This window comes from Anoplopoma fimbria, chromosome 5, assembly GCF_027596085.1.
Source record: "Anoplopoma fimbria isolate UVic2021 breed Golden Eagle Sablefish chromosome 5, Afim_UVic_2022, whole genome shotgun sequence".
Classification (NCBI taxonomy): domain Eukaryota; kingdom Metazoa; phylum Chordata; class Actinopteri; order Perciformes; family Anoplopomatidae; genus Anoplopoma; species Anoplopoma fimbria.
This window is the reverse complement of record NC_072453.1, coordinates 13,844,549-13,864,400: the sequence shown is the minus strand read 5'-3', so window position 1 is coordinate 13,864,400 and position 19,852 is coordinate 13,844,549. Positions and strand designations below refer to the sequence as shown.

At 40.9% G+C, this 19,852-nt stretch overlaps 3 protein-coding genes across 5 annotated transcripts; 1 reads left to right on the top strand and 2 right to left on the bottom strand.

Annotated features, from left to right (window-relative positions):
• Nucleotides 1-404: 404 nt before the first annotated feature.
• pus3 (pseudouridylate synthase 3) lies at nucleotides 405-3,231 on the bottom strand. Of its 2 annotated transcripts, none has more exons than XM_054599257.1 (7): nucleotides 3,119-3,231; nucleotides 2,391-2,814; nucleotides 2,013-2,290; nucleotides 1,740-1,923; nucleotides 1,471-1,580; nucleotides 1,164-1,336; nucleotides 405-824 (listed from the first exon to the last, which is right to left on the bottom strand). In XM_054599257.1, exons 2-7 carry the CDS (start codon nucleotides 2,808-2,810, stop codon nucleotides 580-582), a joined length of 1,410 nt encoding a protein of 469 aa, XP_054455232.1. In that variant the 5' UTR covers nucleotides 2,811-2,814; nucleotides 3,119-3,231; the 3' UTR covers nucleotides 405-579. The 2 variants fall into 2 exon arrangements, with proteins under 2 accessions (XP_054455232.1, XP_054455231.1); XM_054599256.1 differs by having other exon boundaries at nucleotides 408-824; nucleotides 2,391-2,811.
• A 1,383-nt stretch (nucleotides 3,232-4,614) lies between these two features.
• Nucleotides 4,615-6,999, bottom strand: LOC129091815 (CD63 antigen-like). The gene is made up of 7 exons (XM_054599511.1): nucleotides 6,943-6,999; nucleotides 6,361-6,549; nucleotides 6,118-6,192; nucleotides 5,868-5,972; nucleotides 5,206-5,343; nucleotides 5,022-5,105; nucleotides 4,615-4,702 (listed from the first exon to the last, which is right to left on the bottom strand). The coding sequence occupies exons 1-7, from the start codon at nucleotides 6,997-6,999 to the stop codon at nucleotides 4,631-4,633; spliced, it is 720 nt and encodes a 239-aa protein (XP_054455486.1). The 3' UTR covers nucleotides 4,615-4,630.
• A 4,035-nt stretch (nucleotides 7,000-11,034) lies between these two features.
• Nucleotides 11,035-19,841, top strand: LOC129091284 (myosin light chain kinase, smooth muscle-like). Of its 2 annotated transcripts, XM_054598851.1 has the most exons (17): nucleotides 11,035-11,312; nucleotides 12,106-12,252; nucleotides 12,402-12,554; nucleotides 12,678-12,812; nucleotides 13,251-13,304; nucleotides 13,398-13,528; nucleotides 13,651-13,807; nucleotides 14,026-14,337; nucleotides 14,425-14,524; nucleotides 14,651-14,854; nucleotides 15,829-16,046; nucleotides 16,731-16,854; nucleotides 17,360-17,512; nucleotides 17,864-17,993; nucleotides 18,175-18,256; nucleotides 18,448-18,588; nucleotides 19,187-19,841. In XM_054598851.1, exons 1-17 carry the CDS (start codon nucleotides 11,147-11,149, stop codon nucleotides 19,390-19,392), a joined length of 2,613 nt encoding a protein of 870 aa, XP_054454826.1. In that variant the 5' UTR covers nucleotides 11,035-11,146; the 3' UTR covers nucleotides 19,393-19,841. The 2 variants fall into 2 exon arrangements, with proteins under 2 accessions (XP_054454826.1, XP_054454827.1); XM_054598852.1 differs by lacking the exon at nucleotides 12,106-12,252 and having other exon boundaries at nucleotides 11,039-11,312.
• Nucleotides 19,842-19,852: the final 11 nt, after the last annotated feature.

Genomic DNA, 19,852 nt, shown 5'->3' with positions numbered 1-19,852 from the left:
ACACTGATGACAGGCTACCATGCAAGGTGCCACCATCAGACTCTAACTAACATTCATGCAACATCCAGTCCACACCGATGGCAAGCCTTCAGGAGCAACTTGGGGTTAAGTGTCTTGCCCAAGGACACATCGACTGCCGAAGCTGGGTATCGAACCACCGACCCTCTGAATGGAGAACTACCTTGCTCTCCACTACGCCACAGCCGCTAAACACTAAACACTAAAAGACACTAAAAACCTGTGCAATACAAATACACTGTGCAATTATAGTTATAATAGTTTTCTGTCTGTATATATAATATTTCAGCCGCCCCTTCCTACAACTGTGTTGGTAAACCAAACTCAACGACAGAAACTTTTCTCCAAAACGTGTTTATTTCAAAGCAAAACAAAGACGTGCATGAATGAAAATGCAAACACAGTTTTATGGAATAATAAAAAAAAAAAAAAAGGGGGTAAATCCATTGTTTTGTTAACCTGAAATAAAATGTAAAAACTATGTTTTCGCATCAACAAAAATGACAACAGAACATAAGTTCATTCTGCTGTGAGAAAATGTTCAGCTTGTTGATCTGTACTTTAAGTTGACGGGGGCATCTCTGAAGGTACAGGTAGATTTGGGGAGTCGTGGGAATGTTTGGACCTTTTCCCTCTGTGGACCATTTCACCTCCATTCTCCCCTTGCTCCCGCTCCAGCCGGCCTCTTTTGACAAAATGGTTTATTCTGGACTCCAGGCTCTCGCAGCATGGACGCTCCAGCAGGGGCCGGTAGTTTCTCTGCCTGCTGCCTTCTACCAGCAAGCAATGATTAGACGACACTCCACCTGTGGATGGAAAGAAGCGAAACTATTTATATCCAGGTGACGTTTTGATGTGTATAATAGACTTGGTCAAATAAAAGTATCGAAGGGGTGTAATCAGTTAACAGGAGAATTATCTAATGCATTAAATGGCAAAAAATGTATGAAAAGTAAACATTATTGATGTAAATAAATGAATGAATGAATAAATAAATTGTTGCAGTAAAAATGGTCTTGTGAATGTGTGGATATTGCTCTGGTCTGACGTTAAATTCTTAAGTTATTATCGAAGTCCAATAAATTTAACCAACTCAATTTAAAAAGAGTTGAGGTTGTCAGGGTCTGTGTATCTCAACATCTCACCTCTGGCCTCCAGACCCTGGATCATCCCATGGAGGACGTGGCTCCTGACTGCACTCTGGGTCCAGTGTTGTTGTAGCGTAGACAGAACGTGGGTCATCTCTTCGCTCTCCAGTTTCCAGCTCAAACCTTCAAAGTGGCAGTCGTGCAGCACTAGTGGGTAGTCTACTGCCATGCTAGAGACAATACAGGAGATGCAATTGTAGATTAACTGCATGTTTGTTACTATTATTGATTAAGCTTGCACAGGAGTTTTTTTTTTATACTTGTGTAGGATATTTGATACGTTTGATGACTCCTATATTCACACCTGTATTGGGGCTTCCTGGGGTTGCTCTGAACATCCAGGAGCTGATCAATTATCTCCAGGGCTTCCAGCTTCTGCCCGATCAGGAGAAGCAGTGCCATCATGCATCGTACCTGCAACATAACACAACAGGAAATTTGCTACAGTAAGAGATTGCAAATGTCATTATTCATCAATGGAAATGGAACGTCTTTAAATTAAGATACGTTTTTGCTAAGCAGAGCTGTAATACTTGTGACAAAAAACCCTGAGTGAGCTTCTTTTCTTGATACCTGGTGGTAAAGGAAGGCCAGTCCTTTGATCTCAAATATGAAGAGGTCATTCTGGTCCGTGCTGGAGACGAGCTGAGGCCGCACAGGCTGGACTGATGCCGACAAGATGGTCCTCTCAAACTGCAGGACTCCGTTGCCAACATCCATCTTGCAGAGGTTGCGAAAGTCATGAGTGCCCTCGTATCTGTTGGGGTGTTAAGACGCCCTAAAATCAGTAAACTGTGACTTCCGAGGGGTGACATCAGGGTTTAAGACTTGTGTGTCTTCACCCACCTTTTTGCAGCTTCTGCCATCAACGTCAAATCCAACGATCCGCGGGGGAAGTAGTAGCGGTATGTGCGTGATTTACAGTCAAAGCGTGCACTGAAGCCCTCAGCTACTGGTGACCAGTCCAAGACCCTGATGTCCTGGGGCAGGACTCTGTTCAGCATCTTCACATATGGAAGCTCAGAGCCAGCAGCTTTACTCTTGGCGCTAACAACAACATTTTCAGGGACTGCGACGCCAAGTCCTCCGCAAAACTGTGTGGAGCGCAAATCAATGGTTATGACCTGTGGAGAAAAAAAACAGTGTTAATGTATGCAGGCCAATATATTGCTTAATCTCTCTATGCTGTCAATACATTATACTTTTGAGTCTCAGTGAACTCACCTGGGAAAAAGCACTGACTCCTTTATCAGTGCGACCACACCGGTGGTAGTTGGAGTTCTGTCGGTCCTGGATCAGCCGTGTCTTTAGCAGAGCTTCAAACAGTCTGGCCTCCACAGTGTTGTCCGTGTTCTCCTGAACTGCGAACCCGTGGTAGGACCATCCCAGGTAGGCCAGCCGCAGAGCCACATGGCGCCGGGGGTTGGCAGAGAAGTCAAAAGGACGCTCTTTGTTTGCTTTCTTACCCTTTTTGCTGCTGCTGGTGGTGTTAGTGTCAGATGTACAGTGTGTGTTTTCATTAGGGGATGGATTGGACTTCAGCTCCATGTCATCTCCGGCTTCACCCCTCTCCTTCAGCTGGGACTTCAGCTTCTCCAGGTCTGCCTCCAGCTCCTTTATTCGCCTGATTAAAGCCTCAGACATGCTGCTTGACAAATAATAAAGAGAGAAAACCTTTCATTTATCTACAAATGTCAACTAAAATACACTTTGGCCCACTGAGCTGGTTATTAAATGATACATTTTTAATATAATTTATGTTACTTGTACAGTGTGAAACCAGCTTAAGCAGTATAGTTTGTAGTTATGCTTAATTCCTAGTTGAACATTCAGCCTGACAGCCATCATTAGCCTGAGTTAACAGGCTGCATGCTACACAAACAGTCACTTAGCTCCTGTGGTGTGTTACATAGCAGATAATAAATAATATAAAACTTAAACAGTTCCTTTACCTGAGTTTCTAGTTTCAATGTTGCTGATAAACTTGTCTTTTTCAGTTTGTTCTTGGTTGATGACGAACACGTTTCTTTTCGTTGTTTGCTGGAGTCGGACTCATTTTGAGGCCGGACGCATTTCCTGAAAGGGGTTTCTGGGAAATGTAGTTTATTATTAAAATGATTCCATCCCTGCTTGATAACCATTTGTTTTGCTAAATGTATGAGTAATTAGGTCGACACAAAGGAGAATATTAATACAGAACACATTTTTCTTTAATGGCCACTTTTCTTTTGTCTTGTAAAATATAATTTGACTTCTTCAGAACTCTTTAGATCTTTAAAGGACAAAAATGCTGTTTGGATGAAATGCTCAAAACTCCTAGAAATGCATGTGATTACATTACATTACATTACAGTCATTTAGCAGACGCTTTTTATCCAAAGCGACTTACAATCAGTAGTATATTACATATCATTCACCCATTCACACACTGATGACAGGCTACCATGCAAGGTGCCACCATCAGACTCTAACTAACATTCATGCAACATCCAGTCCACACCGATGGCAAGCCTTCAGGAGCAACTTGGGGTTAAGTGTCTTGCCCAAGGACACATCGACTGCCGAAGCTGGGTATCGAACCACCGACCCTCTGATTGGAGAACTACCTTGCTCTCCACTACGCCACAGCCGCCATGTGATGGACATGTTTGGACACAAGCCAAAGAACCAAACAGCAGCATGCAAGAGCGTCATGTTCATTAAATTCTACTTCCATTGGTTCATATTCTGTCCCTTTATTCCTTTATATCACTGTGTATATATAACTGTAGGCTGGTGAATATAAATGCTCAGTGTGCAGTTTACTGATTTCATTTTGTGGCTACTACTTTCTATTCAGAGTTACTGTGAGTATGCCACTCAGTACAGATTCAAAGATGGCAATAACATGATGACCTGTGGCTCTCAGCCTCCTCTGCAGACAAGAGATGCCCTCTCTGAACCAAACTCCAGCTCTGTTGGAAGGTCCACAAGGCTGACTAAGGCTGAAAAGAAACTTTTACAAATGTTTAAGAACATCTCAGAATCATGTTGTGCTCATCAGAGAAAGCATCTAAATGTAGAGCTGAAGTCCCCAAGAGACGCTGATATGTATCAGGCCAATGCAGAACCATGTATCTGTAACTCACCTTCAAATTTAGCTCAAAAGAAAACCTTTTTAAAGGGTCATATGTAAAATCAGTTGTTAATCATGCACATTGAACCACTCAACCAGAATGTATCACACATTTATTGAAAATATTCCAAGTAGCATGAAATTGAAATAAGAGACTATTATAACAGGCCATTATAGACCAAAAGATTTACGTTTGTCAGTAAGAAAGAAGCAATAAAGTGTCTGTTTTTTTCAAACATATCAGTGACATGATCATATGAACTACATGTTTAATCTTTATGTCAGATTTTAGAAAGACTGGAAAAGCAAATGAAATTGAATGAATGTCTGTGATGTGAGAAATCCCGCATCAGCTCATGTTTTCATAGCTTTTCCGTTTTATGTTCAGACAGAGGCATACCCCGACGACTACTCCAAGAACCTGTAACAGGTAAAAGGTTGTCAGTTACTAGCAGCAAATGAACTCAAAGACGGGTCAGAGAAGTTATTTTCTTTCTCTGTGAAATCTAATTAATTCCGGACTTCACCACCTGAGGCAAACTGGATAAGATAGGCTTTATTATCATTCATGCCATTACTTTGTCAAATGTCTGCATTACCATTGCTTACATGAATATTTTATAATGCAAATTGTTGGAAACTGCATTTAAATTACTTAGTCAATGACTAAATCATCCAGGGAATTACATGTGATTTTTGTCTTTTTCCTGGCATTTTGGATATATCAGTTGTTTATTTACCTCTGCGATTCCAAGAGTGATGCAGACAGCAGCGACGGACAGCAGGTTGTTTCTCAGAAAGATCTGGATGGCCTTGATACAACCCTGAGGAGGAGCACACAGTCATGAAATACTTCATGTGTCATCTCTTCACAGAGATGAGATGAAATGGCTGTGAACTTGAAAATGGGATTTCCCAGCAGACCTTTGCGCGCACTTTGTCCTTGTCCTGTCCACAACCCTGACTCTTCACCACGCAGCAAGAGTCTGGCACGGCATCGTGGTTCTCCCAGCCCTCGCTGCTGGACCAGTCAGTGGGGCCGTCTGCTCCACAGCACTGGAACTATAACACGGATCACAATACACAAAGAGTGCACTAAGGCCACTTGTAGTGTTCGTGGATCTGTCTATACATGGTGCAGCGTAAAGGACATATTGGCATGTGAATGTTGTTTAAAAACAGAAAAAAATATTCCTTCAAAGTTTATTATGTGGAAATTTAAGAAAAGTTGGAATTCCACTTTTAAAACAATCATCTGTGTACAATAGATGACAATTTAAATTATATTTACAAATACCTTTTTTAGGAGATATTGTTCAGTTTATAACTGCGGGAAAAAAAATTCTCCAGTTTCTTTTTAAAGGTGCATAATACAAGATTGGGAGCATTTCTATTGCCTCTCAACGGCTCTCAACATGGTGACGCCTGAGCCGGCAGCTCATAGCTAACAGTGCTATCAATCAAAAACTATGGCAAATGTTCTGTCAATAGTGGCTTAGAGTATTTATGTCCCTGGGTTCATCTTGCCTCTATACAGTCTATCAAGCGTCTCTTGCAAATACAAAAGAGAAATCTCTGCGTGTCACCTTTTCCTGAACTTTCTCGATGGCGTGTCTCTTCTCTGGGCTGTAGTCATGGATCACCTTTCGTGTTTTGTTGTCAATAACAATCTTCATCTTCAGGAGGAACAGCTTACAGGGATAATAAAGGTGATTATAATGATTTTTTTATGATTAGCACCAGAGCTTTATTTATTTGAATGGCAAACTGCCTTTTGAATTCCCTTAGAAGCACTGTTAATGTTTTGCCCTTGATCTCAGGATTTAAGCGTCTCACCTTGTTCCCGAACACATAAAAGACAGCTCCTGTGAGTATCTCCACAATGATAATGACGATCAGGATGCAGATGAACTAGTTTATAAAGAAACAGAGTGAGCACATTAGAGGTCGTGTCCTGTATCAAAAACCTTGCAACAAAACTGTCAGTGACACATTTATGAAATATTCCTGGTGACTGAACAGAGTCTTCATTTAATCTACAACTGAAAATAATAACATCCAATCCATCATGTTACTTACACAAGACACCATAGGCTGATTATTGAAGAAGGCCCCCAAAAGGCCCAACAGGGACACGAGGGTTATGGTGACACCAACTGCAATGAGGACTATAGCGAATTTAGACAAGCTATTCATTGCAAAAGTGCCCATGAGCAAGAAAGACGAGTGTTGCTGCACTCCGATAATGATGAGAGCGACCCCAGATGCCTGAAAAAGAAATGTAACAACCGGACATTAATGCAGAGTGCTTATATATCAACATTAAACCCAATTCTGCTGCCGAGCTAAATCATTGCAAAAATGAAGATAGAGATGTTGGCTAATTATTTGCTGAAAGATTTAGGTGTAACATTTTTGCCACAGTGCGATATATACAATGTAGCCTACATTTCAAACATATCAATCCAAAATGGATACTGTAGAAGCAGTTAAATATAAAACCTGAAAATCATGAACTGGAAGTAGATTGTTTTCTTTTTTTTCTACTACCACTAATTAATGTTACTTTATTTCCTGTTTATTATTTGCGTCATCAATGTTATCAATCATTGCATGTTCCAAACACTTTCATACATCAAGATAATTATCCCCAATACTTACCAAGAAAAGCATATTGAAGAAAATGAAGCAACATTTGATGCTGCAAAACGAGCACATTGTTAGGACTTGTATCCAAGTTTGTACGGTTATAAAACGATAACTGAGGACAGAGACAAAGCAGCAGACGTTCCTCAGTCTAAGTGGAAGAGATGCAGACTGAGCACCTAAATGTTATTCAGTAGTGAGTGTGTCATATGAAAATGAACAGGTAGCCTGATAAAATGTCAACTGATATGGAGACATAAAGTCCCTGTTACACTATTTGAATAGTAGCATTTACGAAGTGCGAAGAGTACCATAAAATATTATAATCTCAATTTCAGCGGTTAGTCTCTATATGCTTTAGGAATACAACGTGAGTATTGGTCCAATGGATGAGCTTGTTTTGAAAATATAAAAATAACTATAATGTTTCTGACTTTAATTTTTTAATGCAAAATTCCTAAAGGCTCAAAACAAAAGCCCAAAGCTCGGCTTCATGGGAGAGCCCTTGTGACATGTCTTCAATAACAGAGAGATAGGTATTGTTTCGTGTTTTGAAAAATGTAATTTAGTCATGCTAGCTGTGGAAAACTTATTTTTTGAAGTTATGAGGATCCACGGTTTCTTCCGCAAGTTTAGAGGAGGATGGTTGAGGCAGATGATGTCCTTAAATATTTAATTTATCTGAGAAATTCCAAAACAATTTCAGAATATAAATCCCTACTACTGTATCTTATGAGCTATTCTGTTGCTACATTTTACTGAGCTGTTCAAACTAGCGATTAACTTTGCCAGTAAATCACACAAAAACATTCGATAAACATACAGAAAAATATCAAGATAATAAGAATCTTTATTCTCAAAGAGATACAGAAAGGCAGTTTCTTTCTGTTGCAGTTCAAAGTATCTGAGCACTTGGAGCCGTCGACTGGAACTTGCTTCGGGGCTTCTTCCATCCTTTTGAGGACCAAGCTCTTCCCCGGAGCTTCTCCACCAACATGAGCAGCTGCAGGAAGCCTTACCAAGCTCCACCGGCTGGAAAAGGAGCCGAGGCCTCTGGCTGCAGCACAATAATCTTCGTTTTCACAGTTGAGTGAGTGGCTGAGATGCTTGTGACACACTGCCAGTGTGTCTTCCATTCTTCACATCTCTTTCTATCCATTCATGTCTTTTTCTATGTCCATCTCCTCTGTCTTTTTCTCCTCCCTTTATTTTTTCCTGCTTTCTTAGAGCTCAAGCCAGGGTGCATCAGGCTGTGAAGGACCATGCTGCTTTCTAATTTCAGACATAATGTCAGAAACTCAGCTCTTTTTCTCAAACAAAAAATGACAAACAGACTGTGGGTTGTAGGCTGAGCCACAAGGTTTTACCTTTCATTTGAAGGACATACTAGTTTATCTGTTGGAGGACAAGTCATTTACGTTTACGCATGAGTGTGTGTTTATATCTGTCTTCTGCTCATTACTGATACTCTGTACGTGAGGCCGTATCTGCTTGTTCTTATTTGCCTGCAATGAAATTCATGCTGAAGAGACAGAAGATGAATATTTTGGATAACTGCAGTTGAGCATCTGTTCTCATAAATACAATTTATTTTGTTATTTTCAAAGGTTAATTGAGCACTGTTGTGGACTTTGTAGTGGGATTTTGTACGGCCACCGATGCCGTTTGACAGATATATAATTTCTGCAATGTGAGGTTTACAACCACAGGAGGGCCCCATTCCACTTGTTCAACGGGCATTTCGATTGCCATCATTTCACTTTAATGGAGTGATGGAGTATGGCATGTGTTTGAAGGAGTTTGTGGGAACAGAATAACACATTGCCTGCATGTCTTGAAGGCCTTTATAGGAAACGGAAGTATGATGATTACCATAGTTGGGTAACTCAGTGGCAGAAAGAGAACATTGTTTTCCCCCTCTTTGCTTTTCCTGTTTTGAATTCCACAAGACTTGATAAAGCCTTGTATGATTTCCGTCTGATAAGGATAATTGTTGAGGAAAGAGGTGGGATTGTTGGGCTATTTTCTTTATACAATATTATATCAGCTTATTGTACAATAAAGACTTTCTATAGTGGAAATGTCCGAATACAGTTAAAAAAATGTTTAACTGAATGCATTAGTGTTTATATAATATTCTGATGTGTCTTTTTACCTTATATGGCTCTTTCTAAGGAATGCGCCAAAGCTTAGAGGATCTGTACTCAGCTGTAGCAGCATATCTTTCAAGGATGATGTCATTTGTTTTGATGTTCTTTTGTTTATTATCTTTAGACACTTCAGATCTGACTCATTAGTTATCTGTTTGGATGCTGCGTTTTCCTGCAGTATCTACATTTTTTGGTTAATAATCAGCCTGAAAAGGAAAACGCTTTTACGACTGCCTACATCTATTTTATTTACTTCTTGAACCAAATCTGTTTAAACTGTGCATGTGTGAGCAACATTTGTGACTTTCTTTATATCTCAGAGTTTAGAAGTGGATAGAGTGAGTCTGTTAAACAGTAAAGCTTTGCTCCATGTCTGGTCCATCAATCAATATGCTCTCAGGGTCAGGGGACATGTTTGTAGTCTTAAGTAAATAATGTGCCTCCCACAATGTGGTACTACTTACACAGACCAGTCCATGTAACTGTTTCCATACATTCCTGCACCAATTAGTGAAATGTGTCCATTTGAAAACACAACATACGACACATTTGTTTGTGGGAAGCTTTTAGAAAACAATATTATGCAACCGCTGTTATTGTAGCATTGTGTGTTACACAGTGATCATCTGTTTGTCCTAATAACTAATCAGACACATACGCATCTTTTTTTAAATTCCAATGCTGATTTGATATTCATTTGTGGTTTATATCAAAGCCATATATGGATTTACTTCGATTTCACTTTGTCCCATATTTACATGTGGTGTACCTTATTTTTTTGCCTTTTGTTCATTTTTAATAAACAGACAGAGATTTTAAAAAAAAATCCTCCCTCCAATCCTAACTAACACAACATTCTCCGAAAAAAATAATTAAAAAGCATAATAATATCATAAAAAAGTAAGTAATTATAGACTATTTAAATCTAAAAATGATAAATGTAGTAGACTAATTATACTGGCTTATAGGCTTATTGTACAGTATAGCACATTGACTATTAAATAAACATACAATAGAAAAAACTAAAACTTAATATGAGCAACAATGAGATAAATGCTCATAGAAGACACAATCTTGAATCTACTTACTGGGAGTAAAAATAAGGCTGTGAGGGTTTTATAGACAGTGTCTTTTCAGAACAGTAGCAGAGACAAAGAAATGCCTATCAACTATCTTCACTTGCTTTGGATATGCATAAGAGAATGCCAGTCTGTAGTTAACGATCATGTAACAAAAGGTAAATGAGAGCACACCTCGGAGACACACCCGGCCAGCAACCATATCTATTCCCACATCAATAGAGTTAAAGGCGTCTCATTTGCAAGTGTAGCTCACTGTTTGTGGTCACATGGTCCCACTTTCATTCAAATAAACTCAACCCCTGGAAATGAAAGTCCCTCCTGTGATTTCTCTGCATGTTGTCTGTTGCACAGCAGTGGAGTTAATGCACACAGAAAGCTACCCTACAGGCTCTGCTTGATTCCTGCGGTGGCTCTGGCAGTGTTACTCAACCTACTGTGTGTTCAGAGGGAATAGCTGTTTCCAGGGGGTAAAATGGCTAAAAGAGAGGGTTGGGATTGTGTAAGTACGTCCTGAAAGGAGAAGCAGTTTTTATGAGGAGAACCACCAGGTAAATGATGCTTTTTATACTTCTTTGGTGTTTCTTTTATCAATATCCCCACTCAGCGGCCTCTGTTTCTTTTTTAGCATGAATGTTTGTCTCTCCCACACGTTTCCTGACTCTCCCTTACTTGTTTTCTATCACATGTGTCTCTCTCCCTCTGTTCTCAGTGCAGAGGGACAGTGGGGGCCTGGACATGTGTCTTTTTAATTGGCCTGCTGATAAGAAGAGCCGTTTCTTGAGAACTGGGGGGGACTGAGGGTGGGTAGTGAAACCAGAGGCCGCCTGAAAACAGAGGCTCCTCCTGCAAGCATCTCAGAGGATGTGTGAATAGACAGAGGACGACTATTCAACACATCAGCTTTACATACTGAGCACAACACACCACAACCAAGAGAGGAAGAGGAGGCCTGACTGATGAGGGACTATATTCCATTTCTACTTAGGGATGGATAAGAATGGCGGGAAGCCAAAGACCTATGTGTCTACTTTCCGTTTGGCCCTCAAGCCTCAAGCCAGACGTTTCTGTGTGGAGAAGCAAAAAGAAGATGGACCGGATGCAACTAAGAGGACGTTCATGGGAAAGAACACACTGGGAGTCTCACCTGCAACAGGTAAAGATTAGAAGAACAGGAGAAAAGTTAGCTTTTTAATGTGTCACTTTTTTTATAACAGAACTGGAATGTATTCATAACATTTACCACATTTGAACCTCATCCCATGTCTAAGCCACCTGCAGCCCTCATGTTTTTTGTTACATCTTTAACTTGAATCTTTAAAAATGCAGGCATTGCAAAAGCCTATCTGGGGAACCAGGAATACTGGGATCTGTTAGATTGAACACGTATCTTATGGTTAAATCCCCATGGGCTACTTCGCAAAATGTTAGTCAGGGTGCAATACTATATGTAACACTATTTTTGTGAGATGTGCTGTTTTTGTCAGAAATATCCTTAGGCACTGAGAGAGCATAGTCTGACATGCAAACAGCCTCTCCCCCTTCAATGTAAACACACCAAAATATATGTGTTTGTTTGCACACATCATGTGCCGGGAAAGTCTTGTAAACACCATGTCAAATTCCAACAGCTTGCACTCACAACTAACATCCTCCAGTAGATACAGAAACAAGTAACTGATAAGTGGAAGTAAACTCTGCTCTGCCTGGAGGCAAAACAGATGAAAACCATCCACATCAGTCTGCAGATCTTATATTTTTTTAGACTACATTTGCATCTAATGTAATGTAATGTAATCTACCGCACAGTGCATTTATTTGTCTGGGGTGGAAAGGCCCATAGCTCTCCACTAAAATACTGGCTAATAACTTTTCCTGGTTGGTCAGTGGTAGAGGAAATACTCATATGCAAACAACCCTATTGCCCTGAACTTCTCTCATCTGCTTAGACTCCAGATTGACACCCGTCCAGGCGCTTGAAACGCCTCACTTCAAACAACCACTCACTGACTGCACAGTCTGCGTGGGAAGTGATGCGTCTTTTCAAGGTGTTATCACAGGAAGTCGACCTCTGAGCATTTCCTGGCTACACAATGGTAAATGTCTGATTACCGAACCTTTTAATGTCCACCTCCTCTCAGTTCCGAGCAAGGGTCGAGGCACAATATCCTGTATTAACAAGGATATTCAATGATCATTCTTAATAGTGAAAACATGTGTTGTCCATTCCTATTTTGTCATGTAGGTAAAAGGGTGCCCTCAAGTAACACTTCCTTCCAAAATGGTGTTGCCAGTCTGACTCTGACCCAGTGTTCACATGGAGATGCTGGGATGTATTCCTGCGTTGCTGAGAATAATGCTGGGAAACAGTCAAGCTGCGCTGTGTTACATATCACAGGTAAAGCAGGGTTAAAGTGTCAAGTTAGAAATTCCTCACAAACAGAACAACCTATCCTTGAATAAAACGTATCTACTTTATCTGTGTACAGTAAACCTGTTTCCGCTTTGTTTCTAAAAACAGCATCAAAGGAAATCCTTCAAACAAGCAACCATGAGCTGCACAGTGAGGTCACATTTAAGGCTGCGTCACCCAAAAACACTCAACTTCCTACAGCTTCTAAAGAGAGAAGCCAGCATAGAGAGGAAGGAGACAAAGGTAGATCACAAACTTTTGTTAAGCTTCTGAAAAAATATTTGTGAAGTTACACCCATGAAATCCTCCCTTCTTTCTGCTTTTCTTCTTGCTAAATACTTTAGATTTCTTCTGTAGAAATGATAAATTAATCATAAATATGCTGATAATAGAGGGCAGGGAAGCAGCAACAAACATGCATAGTGACAGTAAAATCTTGAATAATAATAAAGACATGCAGCTTTGGGCTTGAATCTTCACTCACCTGTTGCAGCATACCAACACAAATATTTGTGATTACTAAAAAGGGAGCCTCCCTTTTCATTCAAAGGTGCAATGCGTTGGCTGTCTGTTGATTGCAGCGCGCCTGCAACCAAACATGACTGCTCACCTGTGATTGGTTAGATACTTCTTAAACCTGCCTATAGCAGCACACACCTGTAAATCCAACTTCTTCTTCAGTCTCCACAGCTAACAGAGAAACTAGCCCACAACCAAAAGTCTCCTCTCGTGAAGGTGAGTAGAGGGCACTGAAATATATAAGCTTGATATTTGTTGCACTTCATGTGGTCATGTTCTGTTAATTAAACCAACTCTGCTTCTCCCCAGGACCTCCTGTGGAGTTTGTAGACCCACCAGAGCAGGTGGAGGTTCGAGTAGGAAAGCAGGCCCGACTACAGTGTAAGTTCAGGAGCAGCTCTGTCCCTGTGGCCTGCTGCTGGATTTACAACAAAAACAAGGTAATACTAGCCCTAGTGGTTGTTGGTATTGTTTGATGCATTACTTTACATTCTTACTTTGAAATTCTGCTCCAGTCAAGGCTCATGTCTTGGTATGTGATTCCACCTTGCTTCCTCTTCAGGTGGTGGTAGGAGGGCCGAGGATGTCTGTCCGGAGCAGTGCGACACAAAGCAACGTAGAGATCTCTCAGGCCTGTCCAAAAGACACAGGCTCGTACACCGTCATAGTACGAAATGTGAAAGGCTCTGCCCAGCACACCGTCTCCCTCAGCGTCGTAGGTAAGACCCACTTTGGTCTACAGCTCATTATTTAGCTATCATAGAGTTTTCCAGTGACTTGAGATGATGCAACACTGGTATGTGTTGTTTTAAATGCAGGCACAGATATGAAGGTAGGACAACGCTCCCAAAAGCCCCAAATGATGCCACCTGACTCACCTGTTGCATCACCTCTTGGTATATTAATGAAGATATTTTGTTCTTGAATTTCTCCTCAGACCGGCCCGACCCACCAGCATCCCATCCTGTTGTTTCCAAGCTGTCCACTAAGTCCCTGGTCCTCTCCTGGACGGGTCCCAGCTACGATGGAGGCACAGCCGTGCTGGGCTACAAAGTGGAGGTCAGACGAGAGGGTCAGAACGGGCCGGAGAGCTGGACCGAAGCTACAAGTCGTTGTAAAAACACGACCTACCACGTCCGCTCAGGCCTGGAGCCTCTGGGGGAGTACCGCTTCCGTGTCAGAGCCTACAACTCAGCAGGGGTCAGTGAACCAAGCCAGGAATCTGAGTGTGTCAAGATGGCGACTTCAAGTATGTGATAAGTATTTTTTGTTGTTGTTAAATGTTTGAGAGGAAGCAGGATGTGCTTATTTGTCAACCATGTATATTTTGTGTTAGGAGAAGAAAAGAAGGAAGAGTCGGAGTCGTACGTCACAGTGACCATTGACACCAAACACAAGGCCAAGGACCACTACAATGTGCATGAGAAGCTGGGAGTGTAAGCATGGAGTCTTTGTATTTCAAACAAACTGTTAACTTATCAGATTTACAGTTCAGATTCTCATGTAGGAGTAAATGAAAACTGAACCTTTTTTTTTATTTGGTTTGGATTGAACATTTCCAGTGGGAAGTTTGGCCAGGTGTTCAGGATGTCCCACAAAGACACGGGTCAAGTTGTTGCAGGGAAGTTCTACCGAGCCCGAACCTCCAAGGACAGAACGGCAGCTCGCAAAGAGATGGAACTGATGAACAGTCTTCACCACCCAAAACTGGTCCAATGCCTGGCTGCCTATGAGACGCGCTCCGAGATGGTCATGGTCATGGAGTAGTAAGTAATGGAGTGGAAAGATGACTTTGATCTGGTAAAGCATTGTGTATCTGGTTTCATCTGCTGATGTTGTTGGTCACACTACTTGTGGCTAAAGTGTTTATTTGGAGGAATGTGTTTTTTAACTGTGATACAAGGATGTAGGGAGATGGAATTCAGCATGACTAGTACAAAAGACAAAAAAAGGGATCTCAATTGAAACCAAATTCCAGCACACCATATGAGGGAAAAATATGGTAAAAAAAACATGTTCCCTCAGCTGAATCTTTTTTTTTAAATTTCTTTGGAAGTATACTCTGGGTTTTCTGAGGAACAACTGTGCAGACATTTTTTAAAACTGATCAAACCATTTGGCTGCAAAAGGGATTTCTCTTATCATACTAGTCTTTGGACCCGTGGGAAAAACGATTTTTTGATTTACTCCATTATGTTTGTAGTTCCATGTGCCTAAAGACTACATTATGTATGAGAAAATGGCTGTACCTCAGAAACTTTGTGGAACACAATAAAGTATTTGTTATTGTATATGAACTCTTAACAAGTTGAATATCAAAGATATGCACACGTTAAAAATGTTTTTATATGGAAAACATTTAACGAATACAATCTAAGCATTTTTTCCCAAATTTCCTTAAATCCTAACTTTTGACTATTGATAAAAGCTGAGATTTCCCATGTGATCAAAAATTTCAAAGCTTTACTGTTAGATAATGCCCAAAGTATGTGGATTTCAAGACTTTAGACTTTTCAACAAATGTTTCAGTATTTTTCCCTCCCATACTTAATATTTTCTTTGGACAGAAATGGGCTGCAGTATGATCTGCTGGATCCATGTCTTTTGTGTCAGATATCAGGATTAGAGTAGGATTAGACTACATGACTTCACATAGATAGTCTGCATCATATATTTTCACTACAGAAGTTAAGGGTTGTTTTTGAAGCACAAACCTGAATGATGTGTGTTGTCTGCCCAGTATTGCAGGTGGGGAGCTCTTTCACCGCATCGTGGATGACAACTTTGAGCACACGGAGCCCACCTGCGCCCGCTACATGCAGCAGATCCTGGAGGGCATGCAGTACGTCCACAAGCAGAACATCGTCCACCTGGACCTCAAACCAGAGAACATCGTCTGTGTGAATACAACCGGTACACGGCTCAAGATCATCGACTTTGGCTTGGCTAGTAAACTGGGTGAGTTAACTGGATTTGTGGAAACGGTGTCATAGTGTCTCAAGTCATTATGTATATTTTTTAGAGGGTAATTCTCTTGAATTCACATATTTGAATAACTTTTACACTTGCTTCCTAGGGAGGGTGAATAAATCCTCCAGTGTGAGTGGCACATCCTGTGTGTATTCCACTAAAAGTTACGATCCAGGGAAATCCAAGGGGTCTTAATAAGTAAATGTTGTACAGCCTTGCGCACCCAGCATTGAGAATAAAATGCTTCCTGCTATGGTTCACATAAATGCACTAAAAATATCATTTGGCTGCAAAAAACTGTCAAGTTTAAATATATTTTTGTGATTCTCCAAGCTCTGAATGTGGGTTCCTTACAACAAAGCAAGGTCAACACAGGGCCACTTATTTTAATACATGCTAAAATTAACCAATGATAACATCAAGGAGTGTTGTTTCTAAGTTCCTAGATGTAAACAATGCCCTACGTCTTTAAATAGACAACTACCTCAACTCAACAAATGCAGCGAAGCTGTGAAGCCCATTCAGGCAGTAAATTTGGTGATGCTCCAGCAGCTGCAGCTGCATCTCCAGACTGGGTGGTCTATTTAGAGATGACTATAGCTGTAAACAGGCAAACATAAAACATTCAGAGTGACATTTTGAATTTCTTACTCTTGTCTGCATGTTTTTCAGAGGAGGACAAACCTCTGCTGGTGATGCACGGCACACCGGAGTTTGTGGCCCCTGAGGTGATCAGCTTTGAGCCTGTGGGCCTGGAGACTGACATGTGGAGCATCGGAGTCATCTGCTTCATCTTGTAAGTCAATCAATGGCTATAGTGGTTTAAATTAACATACTCTGAAGAAAAAAAATGCAACAGGGGATACTTTGTGGAAGTGAAAACGGTAATGCTGTAGGGCCTTTTAAATTCTTCAATGAGTGTCACATATATGGCCTATATTTATTCTTTATTTATCCTGTTTATTTGGCAAATACCTTGAAGTCATTTGAAAATAACAAATGTATAACTAACTTGGATTATGTCAAGGATTTAAAGTTTTATGTCACATCTAATATCTGGCCAAATTATTTTACAAATGCACATTTGGTGCCATCTCCTGGTGGTGTTGTATTACTACAGTCCCCCATAACAACATTAGTATTACAATTCTTAAAAGTGAGCATAGATTTGATGGCATAACAAACTCAACACAGTTGATTCATCCTCGGGTCAATGTTGAAACAAAATTGTAATGGGTACAAATATCTTCTCAGCAGAAACATGACAAACAATATTTATAATTCATTGTTTTGCATCCTAGGCTCAGTGGAGAATCCCCCTTCCAGGGGAACAATGATGCTGAGACTTTGGCTCTCGTGACTACCGCCCAATTCGAGTTTGACGAAGAGAGTTTTGAGGACATCTCTGATGAGGCTAAAGACTTTATCAGCTGCCTCCTGAAGAAAGACCGGAGGTTGGTTGGCCTGCTTTTTCCTTCCTCTTTTTTTATGATTATGACCTATACAATAACTGTGCTCACAAATCACTCGAATTCAAGTACCTCTTGAGATACAATGAGAATTTCAATCTCAGTACCCATGAGAACCAGCTACAAGAGTATTCTCTCCAGTAGATAATGTCACAATGCAGGAGTAATGAGAAAAGTCTTCCGTCTGACATTTCCAACCATTTGCAATAAATTAGCATGATACCAAACCACACAGCAACTCTGGATATTGTCCGGGGAGAGTTTATTTATGCAGCAGATTATCCACGGCTGCTTTGGAGACTGCCGGCATTTGACAGCCTTTGCTTCTCCCTCTAGATGCAGGTTGTCATGCACCGAGGCCCTCGCCCACCCCTGGATGGCCTCTTTTACCCCAATGAACCGCAGACCCACCAAGTCCCTCAATAAGGGGAAGATGAAACGCTTTCTGGCCAGGCGCAAGTGGAAGGTAACACTGAGAAATTCACTGAAAAATGACCACAATGCCTTTAGCCCTGCATTGGACAGATGAACCATTTTCTTATCAATGCTTTGCTGTGATGACCTTTCAATCCATTGTCCTTTTACAGACCTTCAGCTTGGTTAGTGTAGTTTGTCATCCTGTGCTATTTGTCCTTTTAAACTTCCAGAAAACTGGCAAGGCTGTTTTGGCCCTCCAGCGGATGGCTAATCTCTCTAACAGGCCAGACTCTCCTGGCAGCTCCTCAGAGGGTACGACTGATAAAGACACACACACATTCACACACTCACACACATACACACACAATGCCCTCCTATGTCCTGGAGCTACATGCATATGGCAGATGACTCACAGTTTCCGATTGTCACTTCAAGTTTACCCTTTTGTGATCTGTAAAGCCTTGTTTCCGTTTTATTCATCATCATTCCTCTCTCTCATCCAGAGCCAGGCTGGAGCCAAGAGGCAGAGGAGGCCATCCAGTCTCTGGATAAGCAGCTTCAGAGCGAGCCTCGCTTCCAGCAGGCCCTGAAGGACGCCATCTTCCCCAAAGGAGCAACTGCTCAGCTAACGTGCCTCGTCAACGGTAGAGTGGCAGAACTGTGCTGTTCTTCATTAAATAATGCCCCAACACATTCCACAAGGAAAGAAGAGGGGAAAAAAAGGACAATCTGGTCTGAATTGCTCTGATTGCAGTTGAATGAGACCTAAACTGGCTGAACTTAAATAACGAACTATTCCTTTCAACTTAAAATGTTTAAAACCGCGTCATCCAAAACCTCTTGAAAAGCAACTTTAATGGGCTTGGGGAATATTGAAAACTTTGTTTGTATAACAATACCAGCTTTCATACATGCAAACTTTTCGGAAATGTCATGTTGGTATACAGTACCAGTCAAAAGTTTGGACACACCTTCTCATTCAATGGTTTTTCTTTATTTTTATTTTTTTTCTACATTGTAGATTAATATTGAAGACATCCAAACTATGAAGGAACACATATGGAATTATGTGGTAAACAAACAAATGCTCAACAAACCAGAATGTTTTATATTTTAGATTCTTCAAAGTAGTTGAATGAGAAGGTGTGTCCAAACTTTTGACTGGTACTGTATTTGATTATTTAATGTCCTGTTGTTTTATGTATATGATTCTCTAATAATGTCTAATTGTCTGAATCCCAGGTTACCCGCAGCCGAAGGTCAAGTGGCTTCAAAATGAGAAGCCGGTGTCTGGATCACGCAGAGTGACGATGGAGCAAAATGAAGACGGGCTCTGCTCTCTGGTTCTGGCTGATCTGGAGCCTTCTGACTCAGGGGTTTATGTGTGCAGGGTCGACAACAAGCTGGGGGAAGCAATGTGCTCTGCCAAACTGAAAGTGGAGATGTGACAGTGGAGGCAACAAGATGAGATTTTCTTCATTTGGAAGGAGACTCTTCAGAAGGAGACTGATGGGAGTGGTTTGACAAAGCCTGGGCTTTGACGGATGGACTGTTCTTCACTATTGGACAGAAGGCTGCTTACACATAAATTCAAGGCAAAAGGATGCATCTTCTACCATCAAGTGGTTGGATAACTAGGTTTGTACTTGCATACCCAGAGCCCTATCGTTCACCACACACCATTTAGTCATGCACTTACAAAGTCGTCGTTGTCGTCTTCTTTCAATTTGTTGTTTGCATGTTCAATGCACAGAAACGAGGTGATATAATGCAACGGTGGCTGAGCACCATTCACACAATAAGTCACATGAAATTGTACATTTTGCACATTTAAATATCGTTAATATGTAAATGTTTTAAAGGCATCACCATTAAAGGCTGAATTTGAAAAAGAAAAGTGGGTTAAAA

What these genes read in the sequence shown, in the direction of transcription:
- pus3 (XM_054599257.1), bottom strand. Translation starts at nt 2,810, where the DNA reads ATGTCTGAGGCTTTAATCAGGCGAATAAAGGAGCTGGAGGCAGACCTG. An exon ending in GAGTCAGTGCTTTTTCCCAG is followed by an intron (nt 2,291 to 2,390) that starts GTGAGTTCACTG and finishes TTTTCTCCACAG; the next exon opens with GTCATAACCATTGATTTGCG. An exon ending in CCAGGGTCTGGAGGCCAGAG is followed by an intron (nt 825 to 1,163) that starts GTGAGATGTTGA and finishes TTCCATCCACAG; the next exon opens with GTGGAGTGTCGTCTAATCAT.
- LOC129091815 (XM_054599511.1), bottom strand. Translation starts at nt 6,999, where the DNA reads ATGTGCTCGTTTTGCAGCATCAAATGTTGCTTCATTTTCTTCAATATG. An exon ending in TTTATGTGTTCGGGAACAAG is followed by an intron (nt 5,973 to 6,117) that starts GTGAGACGCTTA and finishes TATCCCTGTAAG; the next exon opens with CTGTTCCTCCTGAAGATGAA. An exon ending in AGGACAAAGTGCGCGCAAAG is followed by an intron (nt 5,106 to 5,205) that starts GTCTGCTGGGAA and finishes GCTCCTCCTCAG; the next exon opens with GGTTGTATCAAGGCCATCCA.
- LOC129091284 (XM_054598851.1), top strand. Translation starts at nt 11,147, where the DNA reads ATGGATAAGAATGGCGGGAAGCCAAAGACCTATGTGTCTACTTTCCGT. An exon ending in TAGAGAGGAAGGAGACAAAG is followed by an intron (nt 12,813 to 13,250) that starts GTAGATCACAAA and finishes CTTCTTCTTCAG; the next exon opens with TCTCCACAGCTAACAGAGAA. An exon ending in GCTAACGTGCCTCGTCAACG is followed by an intron (nt 18,589 to 19,186) that starts GTAGAGTGGCAG and finishes TCTGAATCCCAG; the next exon opens with GTTACCCGCAGCCGAAGGTC.